Here is a 26585-nt window from a genome sequence, read left to right as displayed (position 1 = left end):
AGTGGAGTAAGATTTCTTAATGTACTCAGTGGACAATGACTCATAGTTCAAAATAGCTGCAGGCTTGTGGCAAAGGCGGGAATCAGGGGCAGTGCATCCTGCCAGGTATTTCTGTGACCTGGACTGCCTGCCCCTCCCAGCACTTTTTTTATTCTTGTTCTTCTCTCTCCCCAGACCCTGGCCCACTTTGCTTTCTTCTCACTTACATCTGCCCACAGCTTTTGACTCTTCTTTGCTCTCTGATCCCCTGTCTCCTAGCTTTTTCCTGGTCTCCTGTTCCACAGCTTGTTGAGATTTTTTAAAAGGCTCTCTCTGCTGAGAGCTCCAGGGATTCATTTTCCTCTTTTGGTTCTTGAACCCCAGGGAAAGTTTGATAATGTATTTCAAGGAGTTCATACCCTTTCAAGTGGTAAGGACATCGTTTTTATTTAACTTATTTAAAAATTAATCAGTACCTTAATTACTTAATATGTCTTCCATTTACATACAACCATTTAAGAGCCTCCTGTTGTGTATTGAGCGAGCATGTGCTATGATGAAGGAGGTAATGCATTTATCTGAGGTGACTACAACTGACTTCATACATTCTACCCAGACTGCCTTTATTTTGCAATACTTCATGAACCAATCAATGATGAGACTACCCTTCTCAGAATCAATTCTTGGCATAGGACAAACATGGTTTGGTCATGGTATTGATTATCCTATAATCTTCACTCCATTGTTGATACATGTAGCTTGGGCTGCAAAATTACAGGGAAAGTCCAGGGCTTCTATGTGGTAAAATCACTCATTACTAACTATCTGATGGTTCGTGAAGACAGTGCATGAAATGGTGGCATTGTAAGTGGGGTAACCCCTACATGTGTGCTTTTAGGTCTGTCTCACCTGGTGTCCCATCTTTCCTGGGTACACATTTTCAAGAACTCTAGCCATGGTACCCTTTAACATCAAGAGGTCCTCTTCTAATCCTTCCTTAGTTTCTAGTATTTATTATCTCTTTGGTGCAACTAGATATAGGCAACAAAAGTCTTTAAAACTTGAGCTCTATACAACTTTCCATGGCCTTAGTTTTTCCAAGATGAGCAGTCTCTGGGAGATCTCATGCAAAGTTGTTCAAGGAAGCACAGTTTTTCTTTGTACCTTCTATGGAACATGTGTATAACCACTTCTGACTCATCAGCCAGAAAAAAACAAAATTAAGGTCTCTTATACTCCAGTTGGCATCTTCAACTCTCTTGAAACAGTATGCCTTCTTTCACAGAGACCAAAACTATGTAAATCTTATGTATCTGTCATGACATTGGTTGGTCATTCTATGTCTTGAGGTTTCTGGACAACGTAATAACTATGCCATTTGGTGGGAGTGGTAGGCAGTATTTTTCTTTCCAGATGGCTCTGAAAATGACCATCCATCTTCCTTAGGACCTTTAACCTCCTGGTTTGACTACTGTCTTAATAAATTCTTCAAGCAGTTCTGAAACTATGCAGCAGTTTATAAACCATCAGCTAAGGCTACATTAAATCTATAAGAATCAATTGCTGTGCTCTCCCTTGCATCTACACTAGTAATTGAATAGGACAGAGAAGTTCCAGCAGCTAATCATAGGTGTATCCCTGTGGCCTGTTTCCTAGTCCCACCTCCAATCATCTGATTTCAGTATTCCATCTGAGATAATCTGTTACATTGATTGAGCATGGACAAGTATGTAAAGGTCTTTTCTTCCTCCTGTCCTAAGATCTCAGAGCTACCAGAAACTTTAAAGGGATCACTAATCAGTTCTTGGATTAATTTTCCATTTCTCAGAGTGATCACCTTCAGCCTAATTGAATTCCCTTCAACAGCAACTCAGAACTCTTTGGCCCTGAATCTGATTTCATAAGAAGAAACTGGTCATGTGTAGTCATAGATTCTTTAGAACTATAATCTTCTGAGCCTAAGTCCTAAAAGGCTTGGTAATACTCATAGACGTAGTTACTAAAGCAGATGTGAGTGATCTGTTTCTCTCAGCTATATTCTCTGCAGATACTGTGATGTGAAATGCACTGGTTTTCTACAGTCCTCCAGTGAACACTCTGATGATTTAATCCTTCCCTTATTTTTAGGTCCAAACTTTCTTTGCCTACTGTCCATCTTAAGAAACATGAGGTATTTGGATTCTAACTTTGAATGACCTTACAGCATTAATCAGAATGTGTGGGTGGGATTGCAAGCAAAGAAGAGATTGGAAGGAAGAATTGCCCAAGAAGAACAACTGCAAAAAAAAAATCTTAATAGGAGGCTTTCTATCAGGAAAAAGAAAAGGGTTCTGTGTACCCAGTAAACAGTTTTAACCAAGAGATTTGTGATTAGATTTGACTTTTCTTAGGTTAAGAATTTTGTGCTATTAGTTTGTTGACTTCAACTCTTTTTTCCCTCTGTGCCTATCCTAACTTTCATAAAAAAGTTCCCTTTGCAAAGTACCCACATGACATGGATGTATTCATATGAAATGCTTCTGTTGGGATATTGATTTTGCTGTAATAATAGTGGCTTAAATAAGATAGAAGTTTCTTTCCCTCTCACATAACAATTGAGATATAAGAAGCCCTTGGCTAATATGGGGCTCCACAGTCATGTGGAGGAGCTCAGGAAGAGGCTGTCAATAGCCATCAATAATGGTGGTTATTGTTATTATTCAGCAGCTGTGAATTTAGTCTGAAGCCAAGGTTTAAAAAAATGATATAGTATGTGCAGGAGGACTTAATTTCCATCCAAGAGAAAAAAATATCAGACACTCTCTTTTGGATGGTGAAACTAACACCTGGTCTCTGAATCCCCTTCATAGCAATTTTGTGCAGTTATTGTCCAGTGTCTGAAAATTTCCTGGAATGAGGCCCTTACTACATCAAAAAGGTAGTAATGTAATGACATACCAACATTAGATATGCTGACTTCAGTGACATACTGACATTTGATATGCTGACTTAAATTCTGACTCCTTCCAGCTCTGGCTCATGCTCTGGTCTAGTGTCACCTTTTAAAACACACAGAGCAATTCCACTCCACTGGATCTTGAAAAGAAGGAACCAGGAAGGCCAACTACTGCCTATGGCAGGAACCCCCTCCATGTGATCCTCAGCAGCTAGTCTTTTGCTGACCCTCTCAGAGGTGAAATGGATGTGGTGAAGTGGTTAATTTCATAACTGAAAGCACTAGTGGTTAGGAAGTTTTGCCTTTTATGGAGCTTAACTTCTAGTTACTAACCTCCTGTAACTTCTAGTTCTGACTTTGGAGCAAAATCAGTTTGCTAAGAAGCAGACAGATTTGCACTTGATTTCTGGCTCCTTGGAGAAGTTATTTCAGCTCTCTGAGACTGGAGAATGGGGATAGTAATAGCACCAAATACACAGGTCTATTCAGGATTAAAAGAGATAGGCATGTCAAACACTTAGCATAAGGCATATAATAGGCACTCTGAAGTAATAAATGGCTACTCTGGTCATTTCTTCCTCCTGATATGGAGAAGGATGATGGTAGAATGGATATGCTGAGTCCCTGTTATATTCAGAAATAATTTGAACCATGTGTTCCAGTTATACTGGCTGGTTCTTCATGATAAAGTCAATTGATTTACCTGAATATAAATTAAGGGGGTGTAGTGGGGGAAGGGAGACAAATAGGAAAGATCAGCAAGTTGTTTCCAATCTTCCCCCAGAGAGATGTGATCCACTCCCATGACTGCTAGTGGGTCATGAGAGCAATGGATTCAGTGATTTTCCCCTGGGGTGAGGAGATGCTCTGAGAGGTCTGTAGTTTGCAAAAGCTCCTTAATCCCAGGGAGGTTCTGAGAGCCCCCTTGAAAGAGCTGTTATTCCTTCTTCCCAGCTCCCAATCTTGAGAATCACTGAAATGGACACTGGGAACCTCCTTGCCTGCTTGACAACTCAATCAAGACAAGAGAAATTATATAGCAACAGGGCAAGGCAGTGATTCTAAGGGTGGCCCCAGGACCAGTGGGTCATTTCCAGGGAACACATTAGACATGTGAATTATTGAGACCCATCTAGGCCTGTAGCAATCTGCATTTGAACAAGCCTTCCAAGTAATTCTGATGTATGCTGAAGTTTGCGTATCAGTGGGTTCTGAAAGAGGAGAGAGACACAGGAGCTGAACCATCACTCCATCTAGCAATCGAGGTTTTCCCTACCGTGCTTTTGTTTTAAGGTTGTAGCCTCCAGGCCTAAAGCCCTTCTGGTGTTCTGGGTGGATGACCTGTTAGGAATATTGAGTTCTACCCGCAATATCTCTACTCTCACAGTGTATAAGGGTCACTGGCCAACTGTGCTGGCTCCTTAGGCCAGCTGAGAACTGGCTTCGTTCCTCTTACCCAAGACTTGTATGAACTTACTGTTTTCTTCTTTAGACTAAGGAATGTTCTAGCCTCTTTCCAACATCTATTAATAGAAATTGTCCTTGACTATTTTGATGATGTTGCTGTTATGGGTCAAATATGGGGTCATAACACTTAACTTAGTTTGAAAATAATTAACTTATTTCATCCTATCTTGTATTACAGTTTATTTTTCCACTTTTGGTTCAGCCCAACAGACATTAGTTGACCACCTATTAAATACCACATACTATGCTAAATGAATGAAACAGTCTTTGTTCTTGTACTGTGTTCAATGCATTCTGAAGATATCATCTTTAATTCTTACACTATTATAAGAAAGGTACTGTGTTCCCCCTTTAGCAGATGAGAAATTTGAGACTCAGAGCCCAAATCTATAACAAAAGTGACAGAGCTATGATTTAAATCTACATTAATCTAGCTCCAAAACTCACACCCATTCTACAACAGTGAATTTATTCTGAGGGCATATATGAGCAAAATAATATTAAAAGCTTCTAATCTGTATAATTCATATGTTAAATATTAAGGATGTACTAAAAAATAATAAATCCATTCTGGGACATCTTTTTTTCGATGTTTTTGAGGACAGAAACCAATGACACCTAGCAAGGCATTTTTTGCATATGGTAGACTTTGAGTAATATTTGTTTAATAATATATAATGTTAACATATATATGTTATATATATATATAAGGTTGACAGACTGATAATATGGTCAACTAAATATCAAGAAATAGTCCATTTTCATAGAGTGTTGGGGAAAAGCACCCCTCATCTTATGAGAAGAAATACAAAATTTGCTGATAGAAGAACAAGGAAGAGAGGCTACTTGGATGGAGGAAAAGGTATTGAGTAGGTACATCCCAGATTTAGATTCTAATTTAGAAGGTTTTTAGGTAGTTTATTGGTCTTTTCTGTACTTACATACTTCAACTAAAAAGTTACAAAGAAGAATGATAACTGAATTTCTGAATGTGAGTGGGCATTTGACCAGGTGAAACTATTTTTATTAGAATACACAGTCTTTACTATCTTGATAGTAATCACAGATGTTATACCTCCATAAAGGATTGACAACCAGTTTCAAGCATTGTTAATTCTAAACAGTAACTCAGAGTTGGATAACGAGAAAAGAAAAAGATAGCAATAAGTACCACCTAGTGGCCATCCAGTGGTGTAACAATGTCATCAGCCTATGTCATTAGAGAAAGTTCAGTTCACTAATCATCAGTTCTAGTATGACAGGCTCTTAGCAGATGGAAGTTTGATTTCCAGCCCATTTCCCAGATCCAGAAAAGCTGTCTGAGACCTCCATATACTAAGAACAGGTAATCACAGATCTGAGTTAGAGAGAAGTAAAGTTGTGGAGAAATGTGAAGTAAAGATATCTCCCCTAAAGAAGTATGATGTTGCTTGTGTCTGATCTGCACACATTTATCAGCCCCTCTTTCCTCCAAGACTATGGATGAGCTCCAGTCCACTCCAAGCCATTTCCTTTCCAGATGGGGTGGTGGGAGAAAATATGACCCAAGATTTAAAAAGGAAAATTCTTAAAGGGAATTGCTCACAAAAAGTTGACAGATCTTACTTAAAATTTTTTGATGTAATTAAAAGCTTACAGAAAAGTTGCAAGAATAATACAAATAATTCTTATACACACTTCAGATTTCCCAAATATGAACATTTTACTATGCTTGCTTTTCCTTTATTCCTTTATCATTTTCTTTCTCTCTCTACACACATGCACACACAATTATTTGAGAGTAAATTTCAGACATACTGCCCTGTTACTCCTAAATAATGTGTATTTTCTAAAAACAAGGATTTAAAAACTACTTAAAAATCTCTTAACAGAGGTGAGGCTTAGAACCTCACCCCCCCATTCTGAGAGAAATCTTCTGCATACGTGGATGTTTTATTGCCCTTGTCTAGCTTGGATTAACACATAGTCTACAGGCACACACCTGATCATCTACATTTGCTCTCTTACAACACTAAACTATGTTTTCTACCTTTATCTTGTATCTACCTACCACTTCAGCATTTTATTAAAAATAATAATAATAAAGAGAGAAATGTGGTATCCACATATAAATCAAGTATAAAAACCAAATGAGTATTCATATTTGAACTGACTGTTTAGAGTTCATAATGCATGAGCAAAACCGAAAGTTTCTGTGATGACTGCCCTTGTACTGTTCACTATGTAACTTATTCATTATGTAAGAATTTGTTCTACATGTAAGAACTTGTTTGTTATGCCTCAGAAGATTGGAGACTGACGAAAATTAGGCTTGGGGTGGATTAATGATTGTGCATTGAGCATTGACTCCCCTATACAGAATTTTATTGTCGTTAACAACCATTTGATCAATAAATATGAGAGATGCCCTCACAAAAAAAAAAAAAAAAAAAAAAAAGGACAGACTTCCAATGGTAAAATAAATAAGTAACCGGGATGTAATGTATAGCATAAGGAATATAGTCAAGATATTGTAACAGCTTGGTAGGGTGATAGCTGGAACCTAGAATTATGTATATAAATGTTCTACCACTGTGTTGTACACTTGAAACTAATGTAATGTAATACTGTGCGTCAACTACCCTTCAATAAAAAATAATTATTTAAAAAAAAAATCTCTTATCAAAGTCAGAAAATTATAATTTATACAGTACTATCATCTAATGAACAAATCTTATTACAATTTCATAAATTATTCCATGAATAGCCTTTATACAAAAGAAAAAATTATGGTCCAGGATATAATCCTAACTAAATGTATCTATTGCATTTAGTTTTCCTGTTGCTGTAGTCTCTTTTAATTTAGAACAATACTTTAATCTTTGTCATGACCTGGCTAAACAATTATTAGCAAAATAAATCATAATATTAAAAAACTATGAACTATAGAGAAAACAAGAATCCATGAGTTCATACTGATATACCTAAATGAGGAAGAAGGGAAAGCTTTTCTTGAGAAGAATGCCAACTACTAAATACAGTAGGAATAATGGAATGAGAAAACCACAACTCAACAACCATAATAGTAATAATCAGGCAAAAATCATCAATGGATGCTAAAACTAGTAGGTGAAAAGACTGATGACTAACAGGATATTTACATAGTTCAAAGTATCTTCCCACACATATTAATTACAAAGAGAAAAATAATAATTTATCATTGAAGAAAGCTGGGAAGACACCTCTTAATAAGAGATCAAAGTTACCATCACCAGTAATGATACACTAGACAATATGTGCCTTCTGATATCACGCACTGAGAAGGACACAATGTCACTTCTTTGGTATCCCTCACCAAAATGCATAGCCTAAATTTATCTATCTATATATCATCTATCTATCTATCTATCTATCTATCTATCTATCTATCTATCTATCTATCTATCTATCTATCTATCTATCTATCTATATCTATCTATCATCTATCTATCTATCATCTATCTTAAAGTATCATTGATGTAATAGCCTGAATTTAAACACAAGGAAACATCAAACCAGTCTAAACTGAGGGACAATCTATAAAATAAATTGCTTATACTCTTTTCTGCCTTTTAACCGGAAAACTTACAGCTTCCCTTAACAGCTCTCCTTTAGACTAGATATGTGTGTTAGGGTGGTTGAGAGAGAACTAGTTCTTCAGTGCAAAGGCCAGGTGTCTCTTGATTTGGGGATGCTCTGAGTCCCTGTCTCAGGAGACAGCTGTGCCCATCACAGTGCTTCAGAGCCAGAGATGCCATACTCACCTCCTACTCCCATGGCTGAAGAGTGACTAACTCCAGGGCCCAGGAAGCCACATCTCCATTGTAAGGTGTTTGGTCAGTACCTTGGAGTATTCTACAATTTGGGAGCACTTTCTCAAGGGCATAAATATAAGAGCAAATAAAATGAAGCACTACCTAATGCAGATGGTGGATATTTCTTGACTTTGGGTAGTAAGAACTGGGGAGTAAGCTGGTTAAGGAAGAGAAAAGTGAATTTTCAGAAGGACAATGTCAAGAAACATTTTCTGAATGGAGTTCAGTCTTTCGGAGTTGCAACGGGAGAAGAGAAGAACTTATAGCCTCAACTCTTCCCTAACGCATTCCCTGCTTTTCCTAGTGCCTCCATCAGCCTCACTAGCCAAGTCTAGGGGGCAGGTCCAATGGGCTCCCATCTAGGTAGGTAGCATCTCTGGCCCTAGGGCAATGGGCTTTCCTGTTCTTCTCTGGAGAATGTACATGGGAACAGTGAGCAGGATACAGCCTCTTGGTTTCTAGTGACCTATGGAATGACAAGCTCCTGTGCCTATTACTACACCAAAGTGATGTCTGAGCTCTTCTTACACCCTCCGTCAGACACTGGAGTCTCCTTCCAGGCCATCAGCAGCATGGTGGACTTCTAGGATGTGAGTATGAGATCTCCTCTACCCCTTCCCTCTCTTTCTCAATGGCCTGAAGCCTGAGGCCATTGGCCTTAGGGATATCAGAAAGTAGGTCAGGCCATATCCAGATACCAGATCATTCTAGGATCAGACTGAGTCAAATGGTCAAGTGAGAATGAATGGGCTATACTAGGGTTTAGGTGGAAGTAGGTTAATAATCAGGGAATAATCAGGGAATAATCAGGGAATCAAGCCAGCAGTTAGTGTAATATTGGGAGTCAGAGGTAAGGCTGAACTTCAAAATGCATTTTAAACGAAGAGTATATTAGAGTCATATTAGGTCAAAATGTGGTCTAGGTTCATGGGTCAGCTGAGGAGTCCAGAAGCAGACTGGAGAAAAGCTGGGGGAATCAGGGAGTAAGGACAGAGGTCACTCTAAGGGTAGGGGTCAGGATGAGGCTGGGTCAGCACAACCTAGCTTGTGTTCTCTCTAGTTTGTCCAGGGCCCACTACTGGACAGTTTGTACTGGACCAAATGGTACAACAACCAGAGCCTGGGCCGAGGCTCCCACTCCTTCACCTACTATGAGAATCTGCTGCTGGGGGCTCCAAGGCTGTGGCAGCTGAGGGTCCGCAATGACTCCTGTGTGGTACATGAGGACTTCCGTGAGGACATTTTGAGCTGCTACAATGTCTACTCTCCCAACGAGGAGCAGCTCCCTTTCGGGACCTTCAATGGCACAGCGTGAGTGAGTCCCCCTACTGATGTTGCCAGCCTTGCCCCTCTGAGCCTGACACTATCCCAAGGTTTGAGAATAACTTCCACTGAGCCTTAAATCACTTTGGAGGCACTTGGAGGACCTGTGGGGCTTCTCTCTGGGTCCTATTGTGACTATTTGGAGACCTTGGTCTGGGTTACTCAGGAATAGAGAATATACATGAGCAGACAGAGCCATAGCCTCTGGATTTGTTTTCCCACATAGGTCACATCATATTTGCCCTACTCTGGAGGCAGTCCTACTAGAGAGAGCATCTTTTCTTGCGCAGAGTCCCTCAGGGGTGTGGAGAATGGACAGAGGATCGGTGCTGCCACATAAGCCATGGTTGGGAGAGTCAGACGCTTGGAACTTGTAGAAGCAGCAGCAAGGGGTTGAGGAAGGATGAGAAATTAGGGAAGAAAGGGAAAAGTGGATAGGACAGGAAAGAAGGGGAAGGAAATAAAGGTCCAGAGAGGAAAGTTGGGGGACAGAACAGAGAATCATGGGGTTAAGCCACTAAACCCATAACACAAGAGCAGAAAGGGTCTGTTCTGGATTGACTACTAGGCTGGGGTCAAACATGGGCATGGGTTTGTGATTCATAGTCTTAGGGATCGTTGTGAAAAACTAGGTTTACACTTAAGCTCAGCCACTAACTAGCTGGGTTATCTCAGACATCTGAATCTTAGTTTCTTCATCTACAAAATGTAGATAATATTTACCCACCCTTCTCAAACAGTTGTTGGTATCAAACAAGACAGTAAATGTGAAATACATATTATATGTGATACGCATGATATATATGAAACTGTAAAGCCCAGACAATCATAGTGTTGCCATTGCCTTGGGAGATCAGCTTTTGGGCTGACTCAGACCTTTCTGTTTGGATGGTTCTTCTGTGACAGGTGGACATACCACTCACAGGATGAGCCGGGAGGTTCCTCTCACTGGGACCAGCTCACAAGCTACAGTGGAGCTGGCTACTACCTGGACCTTCCAGGATCCCGACAGGCCAGTGCAGAGGCACTCCAGGACCTTCAGGAGGGCCTGTGGCTAGACACTGGCACCCGGGTGGTCTTCATAGATTTCTCAGTCTACAATGCCAACATCACAATCTTTTCTGTGTTCTGAGGTGGGTCCCTTTTCCCTACCTTCCTCCATCCATGGTTTCTGGTCCCCTTCTCCATTTGAGACCCTTCCTTAAACATGTACCCAAATGTGTACCCTTTGGTGGGGGGCGGGAAAGGGAGGGGATGGGAGGAAGTGTCCCAGCCCGGGCCCCACCAGACATCTCCCCCTCCTTCCACAGACTGGTGGTGGAGTTTCCAGCTACAGGAGGTGCCATCCCATCCTGGCAAATCTGAACAGTGAAGCTGATCCACTATGTCAGCAACTGGGACTTCTTTATCATTGGCTGTGAGATCATCTTCTGCATCTTCATCTTCTACTACGTGGTAGAGGAGGTCCTGGAGCTCCACATCCACTGGCTTCATTACCTCAGCAGCATCTGGAACATTCTGGATCTGGTGGTCATCTTGGTGAGGAACAGATATCTTAGAGTTGGGACATATTGGGAGGAGGAGGGGGATCCACCCTGATAAGCGCTCCAAAAGTTCTTCCTGGTCAAAGCTGACTTCTGGTCAAACCAACACTCCCTAAGCCAGAGGCTGATGTTCCCCTGGCTCAGCCCTGGGAAACCTGTCTCCCACGTTCCTTCTCTCTCTGGCTCGGGACGCAGGCCCCACTCTTTTCTTTATATACGATACTCTGTTCCTCTTCTGCCTCTTGCCTTTATGACCTGCCCCTCCTGCCTTTTCTCTTTTCTTCTATTAAAATATTTTGCCCTTTAACCTTCATCTCCTTCCTATTAACATGATACATAAATTTCCTGACCAAGGCTGGGGAGTGGTGGGAGAAATAAAATGACTTGGCTCCAGCTCTCCATAGTCCTGTACAACCTACCTATTTATCACTGGCCCCAAAGCCTTCTCTTGGGCTATAAGATGTTCTCCCAATTAACCTATCCAGTTCCTATGTGAGCCAGAGATGATCAACAACTTAGCGAGGAAGGATAGTTTTCCCACACAAGCCTTACTTATTCCCGCTCTCCCCTGGGACCTTAGCTTTGTACTTCCCTTGAGACCCTCTTGACTTCTCTGACACCCCCAACCCCTGCGGTGACAGCTCTCTGTTGTGTCTGTGGGCTTCCACATATTCCGAACCCTCGAGGTGAACCGACTGATGGGGAAGTTCCTGCAGCAGCCAAACGCATATGCTGACTTCAAGTTCCTGGCCTTCTGGCAGACACAGTACAACAACATGAATGCTGTCAACCTGTTCTTTGCCTGGATCAAGGTACCCTGGGACTCCCCACCCCAGCAGTGCCTCAGGGCACTCACTCTCCGTTCCTCAGTGCTCCTCTCATTTTCCTTGTTTGGTTTGGCAACTCTTGCGGCCTCCACAGGCCCCTGGAGTGCACTATTCAACGCTTTTCTTTTTACTTCCTTCATCACTTGTTCAACATGGCCTTCCAGGTATTCAAGTACATCAGCTTCAACAAAACCACGACTCAGCTCTCCTCCACGCTGGCCCGCTGTGCCAAGGACATCCTGGGCTTTGCCGTCATGTTCTTCATAGTGTTTTTCGCCTATGCCCAACTCGGCTACCTGCTTTTCGGGACCCAAGTGGAAAACTTCAGCGCATTCATCAAGTGCATGTGTGTGTTTTGCCCCTTTCTCTCCTCCCCGGCTCCCAGCTCCATGTGTGTGCGTATCCTCGGGGAAGCTGGCTAGTTGTCTGTGGGCATGTCTGCACTTAAAGCATCTGTGTGAGAGTCTCTGGAAGCCCTGGTGTGTGTGCTCAAGTATCCATGCACCTCACTCTGTCTCTATCAGACTGGGTTGGAAGAGCAGTAAGGGGTCTGAGCTCACTGAAGGACAGTAGTTAGGAAAGTGGCTTGGGAGGTGGACTGGGGTCAGCATTATGATTAGGCTCTGGGTGAAACCCAGACTCTGGTTTCTCCGTTTCACCCAGTTCCGGATCATCCTTGGGGACTTTGACTACAATGCCATCGACAATGCCAGCCACATCCTGGGACCCACCTACTTTGTCACCTACATCTTCTTTGTCTTCTTTGTGCTCCTGGTGAGGGTTCCTCGGAGGGGTGGGGTTTCGGGAACCTGAGGGGTAGAGACATGGAGAGCCTGCAGGGTGGGGTTTTGCCCCCCCATCATGTTCTACACTCAGGATTATGACAGGTTTCTCAAATCAGGGATAGAGAGTGAGGTGGGAGAGCTTCTGAAAGCTGGCGCATGTGATCAGTTTGGCCAGCACAGTCAGGCAGTTTGCAGAGTATAAGGGAAGCTGCAGAGCCCTCCCCACCGCAGTAAAATCAAACCTCCATCCTTGAAAGATGGAAAAGAACAGAAAATTGCCTCATGTAGAGAGTGGAAGTTTCTACACCTGTTCTCCAAGACTCCCCTTTCTCTGGGGATCTCTGGCTATTTCGACTACTAAGGTAGTATATTTATTCTCTCTCCCTGCAAACCATGAATGATCTGGGTTTGACTTTTACTAACAAATCCATCATGTTTCTTCATTTGATCAAAGGAAAGAGATACAGACATGGATTGAGTGGATGGTAAAGAGAACATAATTGTACTCTCAGTCATTGATGGGCCCTTATATGGAGGGGATCTGTGGCATATGTTGGGATATCTTTGTGGTCAGATTACCTCAGTAATTAAGTGAGGATAGCAAGTTGATGAGGGAGCATGATCCATCTCTAACAGGGCTGTACTAGAAGGCTAGGCACTCTGGGTACCCCGATCTTTAGGGGTCAGTGGGCTGCCAAGCTGGGTTGAAAGCACTGACCATTTTAGAACATGTGCCTGGGACATTAGTAGGGTTAGTGGGCTCAATGCCATTAGTGGGTCTGGGAGTGAGGACCCAGGTTCTGCCTTATTCTCCAGAACATGTTCCTGGCCATCATCAATGACACATACTCAGAGGTCAAGGAGGAGTTGGCTGGACAGAAGGCTGAGCTGCAACTTTCTGACCTCCTGAAACAGGTGACTACTCAGTCTCCTTGAGCTGCCCATCTGCATCCAGGCCTAGGTCCAAGACTCTGTGTCCCGGTCTGTTCCTGACTAGTGTAGGGGGCCTGAGGCCTGTGCCTTCAACTTATCCCTAGAAGCTGGTATACTGTGGGTGTGGGAGAAGGCTGGGGAAACTGGTGTCTGTTTCCTTTCCCCTTCCAGGGCTACAACAAAATCCTACAGAGGCTACGTCTGAGGAAGGAGCAGGTTTCAGATGTGCAGAAAGTCCTGCATGGTGGGGAGCAGGAGATCCAGCTCAAGGATTTCACCAACACCTTAAGGGAGTGAGCAACCGGAAATCCAACCTTCTCTGACATTAGTCTATAAGTCCTTGACCCTAAACCATACATCTTTGCTTATCAACCTCTTATTTTGGCTTAAGGGCTTTTGACCTTGGTTTATGGACCTTTGACCCTGGTCTATAGGTCTCAAATCCTGACCTTCAGAATTGTGCCCTTGGTTTAAAGGTCTCTGGACATGTTCTATAATGTTCTGGACTTGATGAATGACTCTTAGGACTATTGTAATAATATATTTCCTCACCACTGCATACATCCCTCACAAAACTGATCTTGGTTTGACGTCCTCTCTCAAACAATAGACTATTCTTTCCCTGCTTCCTAGTTAAACATATTAACAAAAACTGAATGATTATATTGCAAGCACCAGCTATGGGCCAGGCACTGAGTAAGCACCAGCTGTGGGCCAGGCTCACAATTAAATGGGGCAAAGTCTTTGTACCTCAGAAACTCATAGACATGTAAGCAAATAAACTGAATCACAGTTGGCTAGAAAAATGGGAACATGAAGTAATGAGGGCGATTAATTCTATCTTTGAACTTAAGGGAAGGCTTCCTGGAAAGGGTGATGTCTGAGTAGGGTTTTGGAGGATGAATAGCTTATATACGGACAAGCAGAGAAACTGGGAAACCTATACAGGACTAATAAGTATTTGAGCATTGCTAAGGTATCAAATGAAAGGTAGGGTATAGCAGGAGATGAGGCCAGAGAAATGGGCAAGGGCCACATGGGGAAAGCCTCAAATACCACTACTCCATTCAAAGAATAGGGTGCCCAGGAGGGATTTTAAGCAGGGAAGGGGTGTATTTAGACCTACATTTTAGAAGGATTAATTACTCTATTTGCATTATGGAGGATGGATTTCAGGGGTAGGGAGTGAAGAGGAAGCAGTGTGGGGGGCACAGGTTATTTAGAGGCAAAGAGACTTTGCAGTAACTCCTATAGAAGAACATGAGGGCCTGGATCAGTTAGCAGGAGTCAGAGGAAGAAGAAAGAGATTCAAGTGATTTCTTGGGTGTAAAACCATGAGACCTTGAAGATCCTAGCCTTCCCATGTGGTCCCCTTCTTTCCAGAGAGCAAAATTCTTGCCAGAGTAGGGCAAACGAGTGAGGAGTCCATTGTCAAGAGATCACAGCCACGTAGGTCAGAAGTCATTTCATCATCTCATTCTCCTTAGGCTGGGGCACGCAGAGCATGGGATCACTGAGCTCACAGCCACCTTCACCAGGTTTGACCAAGATGGGAATTGCATCCTGGATGAGAAAGAGCAGGAACAAATGCAACAGGACCTGGAGGAGGAGAGGGTGAGCCCAACTGGTTGGTGAAGAGGCAGTGAAGGGAACTGCTCCCCTTCCCCTTCTTGCCAACACACCCAGAACACAAACACAAACTGACAATCTCCAATAGATGGGCAGGAAAGAGCTCTGTAGAAGACTGGTTCTCAAACTGCTGCACATTAGAATACCCTGTGGGGGGGGGAGGATCGGTGGGGGGGGACTTTTGAAAATACTCATGCTCTCTGGGATGGGGGTTGGGGAACTCAGACATCAGTACTTTTTAAAACAGCCCAGGTGATTCCAATGCACAGCCAAGGTTTAAGAACCATTGCTCCAAAACACAGCCTCAGATGAAAAGAATCAACTGTCCAAGAATCCCTGACAGTCCCTACTGAGGAACAGCATTCTCCTTGGGATTTTCAAACTCTGGTCCTCAGCTGCCCAGGCTATACCTGTTTCATCCTTACCCAGTATAGACCAAAAAGTCAAGGGCAGAAGGGAAAGTGCCAGGAATTCTGGTACTGTCCCCTCCTCTCCCAAACTAAGTTTGGGCTTCTAGTGTGAACCTCATTAACCAAGGCTTCAATGAGTTTGTGTTTTGTTTCTTTGGCAGGTGGTTTCCTCCCAGAGGTTGGGCCAGCTTTGTGTCCAGCAGCACCATTCTGATTCTGTTGTCTCAAGAGGGAAGGGGAATAGCAAGAACTAGAGTGCAAGGCCTGGTCCTGAGAGCCCATGACAGCAGATTTGGGGACAGGAGCTGATGGCTTCTCAGGGTCATCTTCTCCTCTCTGACCTCTGACTTTCTGATCAGGTGGCCCTCAACATTGAGATTAAGAACCTGGGCTAGTCCACTGTGAGTAGCCCACCAGGCGAGTAGGGTCCAGAAGCTGCCAGACCAGGTGGTGGGATTTCAGGAGAAGAATTCTACATGTACATGAAGCCAGAAGCCCAGGGTTGACTGTGTTTGTAATACTGTACCTGAGCTTCTTTCCAAAACCTTATAATTCTCTGTCCTAATCCAGAAAGAACTTCTGCCCCTCTTTAATTCTCCCTAAACGGCTAGACCTTACTGTTCTTGCTCCCATCCACACACACACCATTCTGTACCCTTGGCCCTATGGACACCTGGCCCTCCAGACACTTATTTCTGCTCCCTCGGTCTCTCTCAAATCCTACACAGGCTCACAAAGAGAGTTCTCCAGCTGGAGACTGTCCTGGAAGGAGTCACATGCCAGGTTGATGCTGTGGGCTCCAGGCTGAAGATTCTGGAAAGGAAGGGGCAGCTGGCTTCCTCCGTAGGCAGGGTGTGTAGCCCTTCACCTGGGTCCTCTTGGCTCCCCACAGCTGAACTCTACCATTTTTTCACTCAGTGGGTAAAGGCAAAACATTTTTGGAAAGAACCTGTTTTCAGTCTCCTGGGAGCAACATATTCGCAGTAGTTTGTGTATCAGTGAAGGAAATTTGAAGTTGGTTGTTTTGGCCGGAGGGCTAGCTTGGTCTTTGGGAGACCGTCTGGGGTTGGAGAATCAGATCCAGATTTTCCAGATAAAAAGAAAGAGGAGCAAAAACTCCTTCAAATGACCTGTCATTTTTTTTTTCCAACAGGGGGAACAAGGCATTTGGGAGCACCTGCAGCCAGCCCCAGCTGTGACTCCAGCCATCTGGGGAGCCCAGGGTGCACAGGAGAGGGGTCGGGGAGAGATCCTAGAGCATCAGACAGCAGGTTCTTCTCTCACTGCCTCTCCAGAGACCCCCTCAACCCACACCCTCCACCTCTAGGGCAGCAGTTCCCACCGCTGCTGCTGCCCAGCCACACACTGTGTCTGGCCTTTGGAGCCAATGTTTCAGTGTGTAGCTGGGCATCATGCTTGGGTTTGTCACTCAGTGTTTCTGTGTGTAGCCATGTAGCTCCGTGTAGCTCTGTGAAACATTTCCCACTGGGCCTCTTGCTCCCTGTGCTGTGAGAATTAAAACAAAAAAATCCCAGAACAAAGAGAATAAAGCAAGATAATGACTTTCCCTAAGCATCTGGGTAGCCACGATTTGTGGAAAAAGTAGAAATGGAGAGAGTAGCAATACCTACATGTCTTCCTACCTGCCAGTGAATCCTATCCTTTGTGCATCTGGAGATCTGTTGCTGGCACCCATGGGGGTCTTGTCCTCCCCATAGAGTTACTTTGTGAAAGAGAAGGGGAAGCCTTAGAGGAGACTTTCTTGTGATTACAATGTTGCCAAGGAGTTGGAGTGTGCCCCCACCCCACCCCCACCCGCAGCAATGAAGACTCAGTGTGGGAATCTGCTCCTAACATTCCACTCACCCATGGGCATGGAGGAGGCTGCAACCCTTGACGGGGATGGAACCTGAGGGAAATCAGGCAAAGAAATGACCTCAGGATTCAGAGACCTTTGGACTGAACTGTGGTGTGCTCTGGCTCTAGTCTTCCATAGGACAATGTGGATTTCCTTGGTGACTATCAATAAAAACTCTTAGGAAAATCAGGACTTTGCATTTGTTTCTGGGATTGTAGCAGGAAGAAGAGAGGCTGGAACCGAGCCATCCTTGTACTTGGGTTGGGAAAAGCTCATCCATGCTGGGACGTGTAGAGTAGGGATAGTGACAATGTGAAGGGCTGCCCCAAGAGTCCTCAAATAAGTACTTCTGGCTCACAGGAATGGTTTGAAATGGTGGGCGCTATGACTATGTCATTAGAAAGACTGGAGACAGTGACATAGAGAGACCTGGTCCTCCAGGTGAAAGGAGTAAAGTGCCCTAACTCTGGGGTGGAAAGTAGCTGGTGTGTGTGTATGTATGCACGTGTGTGTGTGTATGTGTGTGTAGTGTAGGGTGTGGGAGGTGAGAGGGTGCAGATGGGAGATAAGCAGGGATAAGACCAAAAACTCCTACACCAAGATTTTGGGGGTATAGGTCTGTGTCCTAAGACCTACTGTATATTCCTTTCCCTTCCCCCGTGACCTTAATCCCTACCTCATTTTGCACCTTCCATTTCTCCCCAGTTGCTTTTTCTCATCCATTCCCTTCACACACCCCTGCTCTCTTCCCCATCAAGTATACTCTATACAACTAGGAGACTTGTGAAAACAGCACATGCAATTAAGATAACCAGAGTGTATCCTTAATCCGAAAAAAGTTATAATTGAAACTTTCCTTAAGAAGGGCTGTACCAACAGAAGAAGAGAAATAGGTGCCAGCCTGCAGCTTAAGGGGTCAATGAGTTTATGTTAATCCAGGATGATTGGAAGGGAGGCTCAACATTCAGGGATCAATGCCTGAAAATTTCCCAAAGCCTAGATGAGACCACTTTAAAAGCATGGAATGGATATGCAGAGCAGTCTCTGGCGACTAATATCAGCGTAGGTGCAGAGTCTTTGGGAAGACTGTGTCGGGTGACTTTGGTCAGGTGACTGAGCAGGGCACCCCAGCTCCACCAAACCCAGAGAGGACGTGGGTCTTTGCAATGACAACTCTAAGAAGCGGCCGAACCGATGAGCGCAGCGTCAGCTCCGGACGTTGGGACTCTTGGCAGCAGATATCTTAGCTTCAATTTCGGCTTCTTGCTTACACTTTGTTACTACTCATTCTTCTGCGCAGCAGGACTTACACGTGAGCTGGGGTATCGCCGGTCCGTGAACCTAGGGTTGGGAGGGCGGGGTGCGCCCGGCGCGCATGCGCGGGCATGCGCTACCATCCCAGAACCGGAAGTGGCGCGGGGCCGGGCATGGCGGCGGTGGCCGAGGGCGTCCAGGCGACCCACCCGGAGGAGCCGGTTCGAGGTATGTGGAGTGGATGGGGATGTAGGGTCCAACAGGCTCCGGTAGGGGCCCGGTATGCCGGGGCTCACCTGGCAGGAGCGGGCAGGTCGGAGGGGCGACCTGTGTGCGGGCGAGTGCTGGTCCTGTCAGGGCAACTGAGCCGATGTGGTCGGGATCGGTGTGAGCCAGGGGCCGCTGCCAGAGAGCAGAGTTCGCGTGTCACGTGAGGTAAGGACAAGTGAGGGACTTGAAATTACGGCACAGAGAACGGAGCCGACTTGATCAAATGACAGGTGGAGGGATGTGGGAAGAGGATACTCTGTCTGGGTGTGGACCGGGTGTAGGGCAGGACACTTACTCGTTCGCCTTTGATTCAGACGATGCCGCCGTGGAGACAGCTGAGGAGGCAAAGGAGCCGGCTGAAGCTGACATCGCTGAGCTCTGCCGGGACATGTTCTCCAAAATGGCAACTTACCTGACCGGTGAACTAACGGGTGAGGCGGGGTGTGGGTTGACTTGGCTACTGTCGGGCACCACTAGGTGCGGCTGCAGTTTGACTCTGGGAAACCTGTAAGTCGGATTAGCAGCATCAGTCTGCGGCTTTCTCTCCACATTCCCTGAAATAATGCATGCTGGAAGTTTGGACAGATCATGAACGGGAAGGAAAGATGCCCATTCCTTCCCTGGAGAAATTAATGAACTACTTTTCAGAAACATGTAAGAGTAATATAACTCTCCAGTCCTCCGAAGTGTAGACTAATGCTGAGAAAACAAAAAAGAATTCAAGAAGAAGTGCTTCCTTGTGGAGGTGTGTTGTGAACAGGGATGTGAAGGGAATGATTGGCCATAAAAGGGGAGACGACTAGTGAGTAAGATGGTATAAGTGAGCAGTTTGTTTTGCTTAAGCACAAATGTAATTAGTGGGGTAAAGAGAAATAAAATTGGGGAATGGGGAGTGATCTGCAGATTTAGGGACCTATTAGGTTGGTCTGAGGATTTGGTGACCCACCCTTTGGTACACAATTAATTTTTTGGTCCATTGTATATTCCGGGTGAACACATGGTTATGTGTGGAGGAGGTTCCAAAAAGTGAAGTCTGGTCCAGTGTGGCCTGTCATAAACATTTATTATATTGTTTCACTTCCCCAGGAAGTTGCTGTGAGCTAAATTTTTATGAGAAAAGGCTTGATGCAGAATAGGAAGGCCTGTGAGTCTCTGTCACACTGATTATCTATTTCTGAGCAAGAGAATTCAAGTAACAAAATCTAGAATTTGAATTTCTCTTTAAAAATTCCAAACATTTGCCAATACTAGTGCCCCACTCTTGTGTGCTATGATTGACTAGAGCTGAGTAACTGTCCCTCTAAATGGACCAGTGCTATGCGGAGTGCCCCCATCACTCCTGTTTTCTCCCTTTTACTGGGACTTGGTGTCAGCTGCCATTTATTTACTGTTCCTACGTTGTTTTTTTTAGTAGTCTCTACCAAACAGCAATATATCAAAGCTGGCAAAGTAAATGATAGACTAGGAAGACTGCATGTTCTAAGAAGTGGAAGAGAGCATATTTCTTTGTGGAAGTGAATAATCTTATGTGTTTAATAGGCAAACACCTTGCTTGCTTCACTCATTTACATTATCTTGCTGGCTGCTAGGTATTTGAATGTGTGATCTTTGTTTTAGAGAGACTAATTTGATAGCTGTGAGAGTATGGTTATAAAGGAGAGAGACCAGAGACAGATGAACAATATTTCACATGAAAAGTAATGATGGTCTGTGACAGAGTGATGGTAAAAGGAGTAGAAAAGAAAGCGTGGGTGCAACTCCATCACTGAAGTGGAATTTATAGGACTTGTTGAAGTGGGTATTGAGGGATGGGAGCAGTCTAAGATGTGTTTAAGGTTTAAAGCCTGGGTTGTACTATCAACTCAAATAAGGAAGTTGGAAAGAGGAACCGTGTTTGGTGTGAAAATATCTTCAGTTTTGGCTTGGCCGATCCTAGGTGTTACCAGGACAGTTAGGCGACTTGCACATGTGAGTCCAGATTTCAGAGAGTGGCCAGAACAGGAGAAACAGGTTTGGTAGTCACCTGCAGAGCAGTGTGAGTTGAGGCTGTGCAGGATGAGATTGGCAAAGAAGCTCTTAAAGGTGGATGAAAGGGCCTTGACCAAAATCTCAGGGAATGTCTGTAGGGCATTAATTTGTTTTTAGTAACAGTACTGAAAGTATCTATGTTTCCAAATGATTTCTTTATTATAAAACTAATTTTAAGCAGATTGTAATTTCCCTGTCACTGTCATTCTTGCATAAATGCTTTTTTGAGTTTGAATGGAAGCTAGCGTAACCCTGGGAATGTACCACCCATGTAAACATCAGTCATTCGTCACCGCTGAGAAAAGTTGAGAACTGATAAGGAAGGTGGATAAGAAAGAATCTGGCCCAGAAACCTAAAAAGAGCAGTTCTAAGAAATTGGAAAATCGATATGATACAATGCTATAGCAGCCAAGGGAAATGAGCATTTCATGAAGAGAGGGAGAACATAGTGTCAGATATTACAGAGAGGTTTAGGAGGATAGTAACTGAGAAAATGCTTTGGATTTGGTGGTTAGGAGAGCAGTAATTTCTCTTGATGGTGGAGGCAGGGGCCAGACTGCAAGGGGTTTACAGGAGTGGATGGTGAGGAAGAGGAAGCATTGAGTGTAAGCTACTCTTTCAAAAGGGTTAACAGTGATGCTCCTTTGCTTTACTGAGCGAATGATGTAGGTGTAGCAGAATAGAGGCAGTGTTTTGGGGCTGAAGGAAACCTGAATATATTTCTAGATTGAGAGGAAGGTGCCAGGATCAAGAAAGAATTTGGAAATGCAAGAGAAAGGAGACAATTGAAGAGTGGCCCTGTAGAGGTCGAAGGAGCACAGGACGAGGAGTTGTGAGAGCAAGCATAGGAGCACTTCTCCCTGGGAAAATAATAAGGTATACAGAAGTTCTGAAGTAAGGCAGAAAGGTTGAAGCAGCTTATGTAAGTGGGCTTGGCTTTCAGGAAAATTGGAGTAGAGCCATTTGTTTTGAGTAGGGATGGGGAAGGGAATTGAGGGGATTAGAGGCAGGCAAATGGTTTAGAAAAGTCAGTGCACAAAATGTGATGTAGAATCACACAATAATAAGTGAGTTACTAAGAAGTGGGGAGGTCCTAAAAATACTTACAATCTGACATATATTTATGATGCGATCCCTCAAATTACATGTTTTCATTCTATAGATATACCAAGACTCTTTCACCTCCCTTTCTTAGGACATGAGTTTATCATTTCCCTTTCTAATCAAGATCTTGAAGTTCCTGACTCTTACTTGGTTTATTTTAAAGAGTTTGCTGATTGTTCCCTGAGTTTCTACTTAGACATTCAGAATAGACAAACTGAGTATAAACATCATAGATCAAAAGTGGCCTGCATTGATATTCCCTAGTCCTGCCTGAACTACCATTTGGCCTATAATTCCACAGTCCAGTGATCTAAGGGAAATCTTAAAGGCATCACATCTTCTGTTTATTTTAAAGCCACCAGTGAAGACTATAAGCTCCTGGAAAATATGAATAAACTGACCAGCCTGAAGTATCTTGAAATGAAAGATATTGCTATAAACATTAGTAGAAACTTAAAGGACTTAAACCAGAAGTGTAAGTAATAATTTTTATAATAAAGCATGTTTGTATCTAATATTCTTTTGTGCTTGGGCCTCATTTTCTAAAAGTGAATTTCTTCTATTCTGATGATTATCATATTTTGGTGGTATTGTTATTTCTGCTTCTGAATCTTGATTGATCAGTTTATTCCTGGAAAAGGAGGAGGGAGAGAAAGGGCGGCCAAATTTTAGTGAATTGACTTAACAGTGAAATCCATAAAGCACTACTGTATACAGAAAACCAGAACATGTATAAATGGAAAACTCTAATTTAGACTGGTAGAATGTATGTTTCCATTGATTTATGTATGTGTTCCCTGTATATCTGGTACACTCTTTCTTGGTAGAGGAATTCAAGAAAAACAGTCAGTAATAGAAAGATTGCTTGAGGTACAAGGAATTTAAGAGAGGAAAATTAGTGCATGAGAGACTTGTTTTATCTGGGTCACAGTTGTGCCTGATAGCTAGCTTCTGTCTTCTGAAGTGTTTGTCCTGCTAGTAATCAGAAACATGTCACCCCACTTAGTGTGTCTTAGGCAGACCTGGAGAAACACTAGCATTCCTTCATTTCCACTCTTTTTCTACACTCCTTGGTAAGGCCATATAAACATGTGGTCTGTCTTTGTTTTAAAGATGCTGGACTGCAGCCTTATCTGGATCAGATCAATGTAATTGAGGAGCAGGTAGCAGCTCTTGAGCAGGCAGCTTACAAGTTGGATGCATACTCAAAAAAACTGGGTAACCATTTTTTCTCCATTTTGATTTAGTAAGAGTACCCCCCATGGGTATGACCTTAGCTAATATGATAGTTAACATTTATGGTGTGCCTACGATGATCTATTTTAATCTTCACAAAAACCTAGTGAGAGTAATTTTTTATTAGTAGTAATAAGAATAACATTTCCTGAGAACTTAATGACATATCAGGCACTGTTCTTAGCACTTTACATGTGTTATGTTTTTATCCACCTGAGAATCTATGAGATAAGTGCATGGTTTTTATCCCCATTTTTATTCCCCCTTCTATAGAGGAGTAAACTGTGATTGAAGGATATACATAAGGATATAAGGCTAGTATGTAAAAGAGTTATATTCTAAACCTGGTCTGTTTGATTACAAATTGTGGCTCAGCAGGCCAAATCATCTTTAATAATGTAGATCATATGTCTTAAAAAAGCAAAATAGTCAATCAAGGGTTTTCTTGAAGGATTACTTTTCCTTTAGGGAGGAAACTGCTATTTTTAGTGTTGATGGCTTGCTAATTGGCTCTGGCTCATACCCATGATTAAAAATAATCAGGTTGTTTTCATCCTAGATAGAATTTACAAATGATTTTATTTTCATCCTTGACAGTTGTTGACTACTTCAAGCTAGTGGTTTGTAACAGACTGAGGTTTGAACATGGATGGTGATTCACAGTTTGGTTGTCTGTGATTAAATTTATGAAATGGTGACTGTGAGCCTTATTACATAGAAGGCATTGTACCAGGTGCTTTCAAGGTTTTAAAGAAAAAAGGAATCTATCACAGTAAGAGGTTAATTTCACAGTCTTTTAAATCTCTGTATCTTTCAAAATTGCTTCTCTATAGTGAGGTGTAGAGATAAGAAAATAAAGGAGGAAAAGTACATTTATATGTCCAGGGAATTCTAGTCTAGCTCCCAGAGGGTGGCTAGGATGTGCTTGGAGAGACAATTTCCTATGCTTAATAGGCTCCTGGTAGCTCATGTGCCAGTAGATCTGCTTATCCCTGGTGAAGTCATCTGAGCAGGTACTGTTGACAGGGTTAGACCTCAGGGAACATGTGTCGGGCTCCCAATTCTGTGTTTGACTCCTCTCAAGCTGTGCGTGATGATATTTGGACAGATATATAAACCTCTGTCCTTAGCTAATACAATAGTTAACATTCATGATGCCTATAGTTTGGACTCAGTTTGGACAGATAATGAGATTGGGGCTAATAGATATTTTTAAATGTAATAAGCATTTAAAAAAATTTGCCTGGAAATGCTAACTAAAAAGTATATTTATAAGAGCTGGCTTTCAAAGATATAACATCCTCTCCCTCTCCCCCTGGCAGAAGCCAAGTACAAGAAGCTGGAGAAACGTTGAAAAACTTATTTCTATGGGACAACGTCTTTTTTAATGTGGAAGAATGTTTTTATAAGCCCTGAATCCTGAGGCCGATGAATTGTTAAAACTCCTCAAAAGGAAACTATGTTGGTCATCCCAGAAACATCCCAACATTGGACTAAACTGGAGGACTGTGGCTACTCCTGAACTTCTTTTGAGGCATTATCCCTCGGAAACTCACACTTAAAACTCCCTTATCTTTTACTTGAATGCTTCATTGTCTATTCAGGACAGAATCTCTCAAAGTTCAGGATAAACCTAGGCTTGCCAGTAGAGTAAAATGAGAGGACCTATTTTCTTGGGTAGTGGTTGATTACTATATTATTATCTGGCTGTTTTAAGTTTCTGTGTATATGTTTTTTTTTTCTGTTAATGATGCTTATGTATTGCTAAACAAGATCTAAATTAAAAAAGGAAAACAAAACAAATACACTTTATCACCTTGTGGGTATCAGTAATTTTATTTTCCATAATATTGCAAATAACAGAAAAATTTTAAAATAATTGTAGGCCAACTCTTATAGACTGAGCAGAAGCTGTGAAAGGAGTGTTGTGATAGCTTGGTATATGTGATATGTCCCTCTTGTTTCTTCTCTGTGTGAGTCAAAAGTCTGGGGATCAATGACATCTGACATGTGCTCCCTTTTGGAAATGTGATAAAGACAGGACGTTTACATGCGTGTATGTGTTAGGTGTAGAAGTGGGACTGCCACTCATAAAATAAACCATTTCCTCCTACTTGTGTCTATAGGATCAGGGGCTCCTGGGGACCTGAACGTCTTCCATCAGCCTAAAGACACCAGTGGCTGGAGGATACTGACTGACCAGTTTAATCTGGGAGGCTTCCTTATCCAGAGTTGGGTGTTAGCGGCCAGGAAGGTGCCTGAGACCTCCAATTCCATCTTCAAAAGGGTCTTACCTCTGTTTCTGTCATTCCCCACTATCTCTGCTGCAGACCACCATCATTATCTTCTGCACTATTGCTGGAGTGTCTTATCATCTTAGCAATCCCTCCAACCCACCCTCCACACTGCTGCCAGAACAATCTTCTTAAAATATAAACTGGTCGCATTACTCCTCCTGCTTAGAATCCTTTAGTGACTTCTTGTAGCCTCTTTGAAAAAGCCAGAATTTTTTTTTCACTTAGAACCCAAAATTTTAATGAAATATTTCACTTCACTTTTGTGTTTCTGAGGATGAACTTGTCTAATGCAATTCTCTTTGGTTCTTTATTAAAATTTCTATAACTTTTTCATGAAGGATTTGAAACATTTGGCCAGATACACATTTTGACACAGAATCTAGCATTTTCAAGTTGACATATACACTGGACAACCTCCCCAGTTAGACATTTAGGATATAAGATTCTCCCAAGGTAGAGCTAAAAATGCCATAATTTTTTCTGTGTTTATGTGTGGGAGAGGGAGGTGGGAGAGATGATTCTTACTTTATTTCTAATTGAAAAAATTTTCCAGTTTTATTGAGCTATAATTGCCATATAATATTGTGTAAGTTTAAGGTGTACAAACTGCTGATTTGATATATGTATATATATAATGAAATGATTACCACAGTAAGTTTAGTTACACATCTATCACCTCACATATTACACTTTGTGTGCTCATATATTGAGAAATTGAAGATCTACTCTTAGCAACTTTCAAATATACAATTCAGTATTTATTTTTATTTTTTATTGAAGGGTAGTTGACACACAGTATTACATTAATTTCAGGTGTACAACACAGTGATTCAACATTTATATACATGATAATTCTAGCTACCAGCTATCAC

At 42.7% G+C, this 26585-nt stretch overlaps 2 protein-coding genes across 2 annotated transcripts; both read left to right on the top strand.

Annotated features, from left to right (window-relative positions):
* The first annotated feature begins 525 nt into the window (after positions 1-525).
* Positions 526-17042, top strand: PKD2L1 (polycystin 2 like 1, transient receptor potential cation channel). The gene is given in 15 exon segments (XM_057505382.1): positions 526-544; positions 8677-8804; positions 9275-9525; positions 10444-10648; positions 10651-10670; positions 10848-11076; positions 11723-11893; positions 12073-12254; positions 12547-12682; positions 13510-13608; positions 13798-13919; positions 15114-15240; positions 16025-16143; positions 16394-16517; positions 16819-17042. Coding segments are annotated over 15 exon segments (2106 nt in total). The 3' UTR covers positions 16993-17042.
* Positions 17043-18882: 1840 nt separating this feature from the next.
* Positions 18883-25228, top strand: BLOC1S2 (biogenesis of lysosomal organelles complex 1 subunit 2). Its single transcript, XM_036898811.2, has 5 exons — positions 18883-19005; positions 19362-19478; positions 22536-22655; positions 23294-23398; positions 24739-25228. The coding sequence occupies exons 1-5, from the start codon at positions 18909-18911 to the stop codon at positions 24768-24770; spliced, it is 471 nt and encodes a 156-aa protein (XP_036754706.1). The 5' UTR covers positions 18883-18908; the 3' UTR covers positions 24771-25228.
* The last annotated feature ends 1357 nt before the right edge of the window (positions 25229-26585 follow it).

This window comes from Manis pentadactyla, chromosome 8 (genome assembly GCF_030020395.1).
Source record: "Manis pentadactyla isolate mManPen7 chromosome 8, mManPen7.hap1, whole genome shotgun sequence".
Lineage (NCBI taxonomy): Eukaryota > Metazoa > Chordata > Mammalia > Pholidota > Manidae > Manis > Manis pentadactyla.
This window is presented reverse-complemented; position numbering and strand designations above follow the sequence as displayed.

Coding starts and splice junctions, on each gene's coding strand:
- BLOC1S2 (XM_036898811.2), top strand. CDS start 18,909: ATGCGCTACCATCCCAGAACCGGAAGTGGCGCGGGGCCGGGCATGGCG. Junction 19,479..22,535: donor CCTGACCGGTGAACTAACGG/GTGAGGCGGGGT, acceptor TTTATTTTAAAG/CCACCAGTGAAGACTATAAG. Junction 22,656..23,293: donor AAAGGACTTAAACCAGAAGT/GTAAGTAATAAT, acceptor TTTGTTTTAAAG/ATGCTGGACTGCAGCCTTAT.